Source organism: Octodon degus, unplaced genomic scaffold (genome assembly GCF_000260255.1).
Source record: "Octodon degus isolate 3935 unplaced genomic scaffold, OctDeg1.0 scaffold00102, whole genome shotgun sequence".
In the NCBI taxonomy this organism is placed as follows: domain Eukaryota; kingdom Metazoa; phylum Chordata; class Mammalia; order Rodentia; family Octodontidae; genus Octodon; species Octodon degus.
Window position 1 is genome coordinate 221,238 of NW_004524678.1, and position 6,523 is coordinate 227,760.

The 6,523-nt window shown below is 45.2% G+C and overlaps 1 protein-coding gene across 1 annotated transcript in view; it reads left to right on the plus strand.

The window, feature by feature from the left end:
• Gch1 (GTP cyclohydrolase 1) overlaps nucleotides 1-6,523 on the plus strand; it is a 43,320-nt gene that overhangs the window by 27,757 nt on the left and 9,040 nt on the right. Inside the window, exons 2-3 of the mRNA XM_023723733.1 lie at nucleotides 3,760-3,869; nucleotides 5,043-5,108. Coding sequence (XP_023579501.1) covers nucleotides 3,760-3,869; nucleotides 5,043-5,108 — 176 coding nt within the window. The remainder of the gene's footprint in view (nucleotides 1-3,759; nucleotides 3,870-5,042; nucleotides 5,109-6,523) is intronic.

Genomic DNA, 6,523 nt, shown 5'->3' on the forward strand with positions numbered 1-6,523 from the left:
CTGACCTGTGGCTCTGCTGCACACGACAGGGATCCTTTCTGTGTCTCCATGTGGCTTCTTTCCCTGAGAATCGCACTTGGAATCTGCAGCCGTGTTGTTCCGTGTCATCCACTCTGTTTTAATCACTGGGCACACAGCATGGTCCATGCCTTCCACAGGATGGACATTGTCCTGCTTAGACTTTTTATTCTGAGAGCTTGTTTGGAGGTTCTAGCAGGGTGCACAGCTACTTTAGACCCTTGATTGAGGAACGGTCCTCCTCTCTTGGGGTGTTGTCCTCTCTGGCCAAGTGTGCCACTTGGGGAGGGGAGGGACACACACGGAGCTGTGAGGGAGGAAGGGGACCCTCCCCCAGCCAGCTAGAGCAGCCGAATCAGCTCCCTTTATCCGTGGGGTGACAGATGTCAGATGTCACAGCCACATCACCCTCACATCCTATGTTTTTAATTTTGAAACAATTTTAGACTTGAAAAATAATTGCACAAGCACTATAGTTGTCCTATACATTGCGTTTCCTGAAGGTCCTCCTAACGGAACACCTAATATGGTCATGGCTATAATCATTGTAGTTTAGAAATCAATAAGCTGCAGTATTCATTTGGATTTTAGTTCTTTCATTACATTTAGTTTTATTTTTCTTATCCCCTCCAATCTGATAGTTCCTCAGTATTTCCATGTCTTTTATGATCTTGATTTGTTTTGTTTTGGGTTATATTGGGCATAGAGCCTAGGGCCTTCAAACTAGGTGACATCTCAGTCCTTTTAAAATTTTGAGACAGGTTCTTGCTAAGCTTCCTTAGCTCTGCTTGAACTTGGGATTCTCCTGCTTCAGCCTCCCGGGATGCTGGGATTATGGGTGTGAGCCACCACATCTGGCTTCTTGGTGCTTTTCAAAGAATACTTGTTTAGGTGTTTTGTAGAACTGCCCTCTCTCTGTCTGTCTGATGACTGGAATGTCATTCTGTTTGTTGGGTGGATATCACAGAGGTGGCGTGTCATGCCAGGAATGCACAGTGTCCTTCTCACTACTGGCAAAGTTGGCCTTGGTCATTTTGTTAAGGCTTCATCGGCCAGGCGTCTTGACTGTAGAGCCTCATAGGAAAGTCACTGTTTTTCCTTTCCGGACTCTGAATAGGCACATTGTCACATGGGAACCATAGTTTGGCAATTCTGCCTACCTGCATTCTAAGAGTAGCAACTACACCTCACTGATGCGGTCACATGCGTACAGTAGCGTCCCCAGGAGGTCTCCGTGAAGATGGCACTTTATTCATCTGCTCATTTCACAGCCAGGGTGAGGGAGGCATAGAATGTCTTGCCCGAGGTCCCAGAGTCAGTAAATGACAGAAGCCCAGCTTGAGAGATGACATGTGGCATGTGGTTGTCACCAGGGCTTAGAATGGGCATTATGTTTTCCTTTTTCTTGCCACAGAAAATGAATGTGTCTGGCATTTGACAGTACTCTTGTTCTTTAGGAAATTTCTGTTTGTCTTTACTTTCAGGACTGTTTCTTGTATGACCAAAGGCTTTAGTACATTCAGTCGGAAGTGGCATTATATTAACATCTTAGGGGAATCTAGGGCACTTCTGGGCACACGACGGAGCTATTTTTGGACTTGATGGAAGGTTGGGGCAGAATATTCAGAACAGAAATTGCTTTTGGAGAAGGAACATTTACTTCAAGTGAGTGTTTCCCTCCCTGGGTCTCACTAGCAGCTCCTAGCCGGGCTCACTTCTTCGTTGCCTGTGTGGGTTTACACCACACACACCCACTTTCCCCGGCCATACTCGGGACTTTTTAGCCACAGAGTTACACATCTGTGGCACTGGCCTGACTCAGGGGTGGTGACTGTGTCCACGATGACTCAGAATCTGTGAACCCTGATTCAGTTCTGGGGGCAGTGAGGCGCGGAAGGTCAAGGCTGTGGGTGGACGTCTGCTTGCTGCGCTGTGACTCACGCGGTATCCTTTCCAGGACTTCATCTGTGGATCCCGGGTGTCCCTCAACTTGCTGTCAACAGCAAGGTGCGCTGAGGTATCCGGTCTGCCAAGCTGGGCAGGCAGAAGCACAGGGCCTTTTCTGTGTATATATTTATTTTATAAAGGTCATGACTGTCTTGGCTTGTAGCTTTTTTTCTCTTTTGACAGTAGATTGAAAAATCCTTTTCATCACCAGGCATTTACCTGTATCACTATTTGGGTACCAATTTTGGGTTACCATGGAGAAAATTTGGTACCATGGTGAGAATTGCATACCACTGCTGGGTTACCACCATTTGGTGTGGTGGCTGGGTTACTATGGTGAGGTTTGGGTACTGTGGCTGGATTACTATGGGGAGGATTGGTTATATGGCTGGGTTATGATGAGGAGGATTGGATACCAATGCTGGATTACCATGGTGTGCATTGGATATCGCTGCTGGGTTACCATAGTGATGATTTGGTATGGTGGTGGGTTACTATGGTGAAGTTTGGGTACTGTGGTGAGGTTACCATGGTGAGGATGGATTAGATGGCTGGGTTACCATGATGAGGACTGGATACTGCTGCTGGGTTACCATGGTGCAGATTGGATAACACTACTGGGTTACCATGGTAAGGATTGGGTACCACTGGGATTACCATGGTAAGCATGGGGCTCTTGTCCTTCATCCCCACAAGGAGCAGGACAGGGTGGTTCTTGCAGTCAGGGCAATAGACAGCTTAGACCTCCCTCGGGCATCATTGTGCTACCTTCTGATTGGCAGAAGTGATATTCAAGCTTGGCTGATGCAGTTTGTAACAATGAGGTCTTTTGATTTTAGGTGTCTGTTGTAGCCTGAGTTGGGTTTACAGCTCACCTGAGACATTGGTGTCCCCAAAACCTCCCCAGAGCTGTGCCTGCATGCAAACAGTGGCTTTATTCTCTTAGGAAGGTGGCTGTTGAGATAATGCCATTCTCATGCCCATCTGCAATAACTGGGAAACTTTATACGTCTATAAAATTATTTGGGGAATTGATAATAGAATTTAAGTTTTTCGTTTGTTTGGTGGTTTCTTTTCTGAGACACGGTCTCACTCTGTAGCCCAGGCTGGCCTTGAAGTTACAGTGAGCCTCCTGCCTCAGCCTCCTGACAGGCATGCACCACCCCACCCGGCTGCCGGAGGTTAAGGTTGCAGATACATGGTTCTGACTTCGGAGTTCGGAGGGCTGAGTGTAGTCCTTTCCCATACATGGCTTTCTACGTCTATATCATAGAGCGAATATTAAGTATAAGAAAGCATAAAGAGAACTGGTTTTGGTGGCAGACGCCTGTAATCCCAACACTCAGTTATGGGTTTAAGGCCAGCCTGGCCCACATAGTGACTACAAGGCCAGTCTGAATGGAATTGTGAGATTCCATTCCTGGCTCAAGAAAGAAAGAAAAGAGCCCAAATGAACAGAAAAAAAAAAAAAACAAACAAACAAACAAAAAAAACCCTAACAACAAAAACAACCAGAAACGCCCACTTTTATTTTGACGTACCTGTTTTTTTTCTCTCTTCACCCCTCTACCATGCTATAAGTGTACTTAATCTGCATTTCCCATGTAGCACTGTATCAAAGATTTTTTTTATATCATTTAAAGAAAAAACTTAGTTTGAAAGGAGAAACTAGTTTTGATTTGTATTTTCTTCCCTCTTTTTTATGTTTATTTTTATATTTAATCATAGTGGGTTTTGGATGTTGCTTTTTTCTATAAAATTGGAAAGGTTGCTAAAGCAAGCCTCTGATTTCAGATGTCCTGAATGATGCCATCTTTGATGAAGATCATGACGAGATGGTGATTGTGAAGGACATCGATATGTATTCCATGTGTGAGCACCACCTCGTTCCATTTGTCGGCAAGGTAAGCTTTTCCTTGTCATCTCTAACCAATTGAAAAAAAAACATAGCAAAAGTTTTAAAGTTAGGATAATTGTATTTAAAATCACCAGCTGCCAATTCCTAATAGAGTTCTGCATGAATATTTACAGTCATGCATGAATATTTACTTTTCATCAACCTGGCTGATCTAAAACTTGAAATTCTACAACACCAACAGCAGAACAGTGGCTTGTCCCCAGGGCAAGGCTTCCATATTAAATGCCACGGTAACAGGTTAAGGTAATAAGGTGAAAGTAGCATTTAAAAGAATAAAAAGGTAGCTGTTGCTGCTCTAAAATCCTTTGCTCTTTATTTTGGCTGAACATTTGGCCTAAGATGCATGCGTATACGATGTGACATGAGCAGGAATGACTGCAGAATTTCTTGGGGCAGAGGCTGTGGCGTTATGGGATGTGATGCGCATCCAACCCTTCATAGATTAGACAGAATAAATCCAGTGCAACTAGTGCTTTTTGGTTTGTCGTTAAACATACTGTCCTAGTTGCTTCTTTGTTGCTTGGACAAATTACCAACACGCACAAGTTAAAGCAGCAGAGGTTTATTTTAGCTGGCAGGTTGCAGATGTTTCAGTCCATCGTTGGCTGGCTCCAAGGCAGGGCGGCGGGCAGGGGAGCGTGGCGGAGTAGCAGCAGCCCATGGCAAGCAAGCAGGGGGCAGCGAGCAGCAGGGCGCCTCCCTTTCCCTTTTTACTTCGTCCAGGCCGAAAGCCTATGGGTACCTGCCACTCACACCCAGGCTGGGTCTTCGGTCTTCATTAAATGTATTCAGCCGTTTCCAGAACCATGCTAATCCAACTAGTGGACTAATCTAGTTATCACACTCTTAATCCGTCCTTATACATCCTAGATCCACCCGCCTTCAGGAAGCCCCACCTGTGAGAGCCCGAGGCTTTGAGGGACCATCACAAGCTGTAACACAGAAGTTTGAGAACCTCTTGATTTAGGACAAAGAGTTGTCTTCTTCCCCAACTTTCACAGTACTTTTGTTTTATTTTAGCTTTCTTAAACTAATTTTTGAACAGAAGTCTTTTAGGAAACAATACTATGAAAACCTATATACCCATCCCCTAACTTTAGTGTTAACATTGCTTCATGTCTTGGTAAATTTTTTAGTTTTGTTGTTTTGCTTTTTGCAGTACAACAGATTAAATCAGGGCCTTCTACATGCTGGGAGAGCGCTGCACCACGAGACTACATTCTCAGCCCTTTTAGATAATTTTTTTTTTTAACCTTGGGACAAGGTTCTAAGTGGTCTGCTTTGCCTTGAACTCGTAATCCTCTTGCCTCAGCCTCCGGAGTCCATGGGATTACAGGCCTGTGCCACCATGCCCAGTTTATTTTATTTTTCATTTTTTGTGGAAGTAAAACATGAAAGAATGAAGAAATGTGAAGGATTTCTTACCACCTTGCAGACTGAGTCAGAACATAGTGTCTGAGCAGGGACCTCAGATCCCCAGAACCAAATCCCTGCCAGTACACTTTTGCCCCCTACATTTTCTTCCAGTCTGTGTCTCTAAATGATGAATTTTTTTTTAAATGCTGAGTTTTTGTTTGTTTGTTTGTTTAAAGAAAACCCAACTTGGGTTGCCATCTACTAAGCAGTAAGTAGCATATGAAAAGAATGGAAGGTACGTTACAGCCAGCCTGCCCTTTGGTCGTTGTCATCCCTGTAACAGTTAGGCTTGCCATCTAGTAATATCCATCTCTATACTATTTTCTCCCCTACACACAGTGGCAGTGCTGCAAATAAAATCGGCAGTGATTCCTAAGTAGCCCTGATAACCAACCTGTATTTAAATGTTTCTGAGCGGCTCACGAGTTCTAGTGGTGGTTTGCTGAGGAGAACCCGGCTCCGCTTTCCTCCCATCTGGCCGTGTGGTTCTTGGCTCTCAGATACCCCCACCCCACTCTCCACCGGAAGGCCCGGCTGGGCCTCTGTAGGGTCCTGCCACCGCTTCGGGCTTGGTTCCACTGGACCTCTGGGTTTGCTGTAAGGAGATTAGATTAAAGCTGAGTGATGCTAGATTGGATTAGTGCTGCTGGCAGGGGAGTCCACAGCTGGCCTCCACTCCAGGTGGGGAAGTCACGCTGTGTCCTGGCTGGGCCACTGCACCTTGTCCTGAGCTCAGCTCTGCCCGCGGTGTCTGGTGCAGCAGTGCCCACTATCTTGTGTCTTCACTGGCTCTGGGCTTTAGGGGTATTATTCAGCGATGATTTTTTAAGATGGACATTTAAATGAATCAAAATCTTAAGAAAGACCAAAAGTAGTGCTCACTATAAGCACACTGTCTCTTCGCAGAAGCACAGAAGTTTCAAGAGGTGTGGACTCCCCGTCCCCAGGGAAAGCTTTCACTCTGCAGGTTTTCTCTGAAACCTTAACACTTAGGTGCTACTTTCCTTTGTCCTTCTGCCTGCCAGGAAGGGGATGAGGCAGCACTGGAACTGTCAGAGCATGGCACTAGTAGATGAAAGGTTACAGAGGATTCTCAGGTCAGGTATGGACGTGTACAAGAAATATAGGCTGTCTAGGTCAGCAGCGATAGACAAATCTGGAAGTGATTTCATATGAAGATAGAATATATGGCCTCTTATATGCTAGACAAGCATTCTATTACTT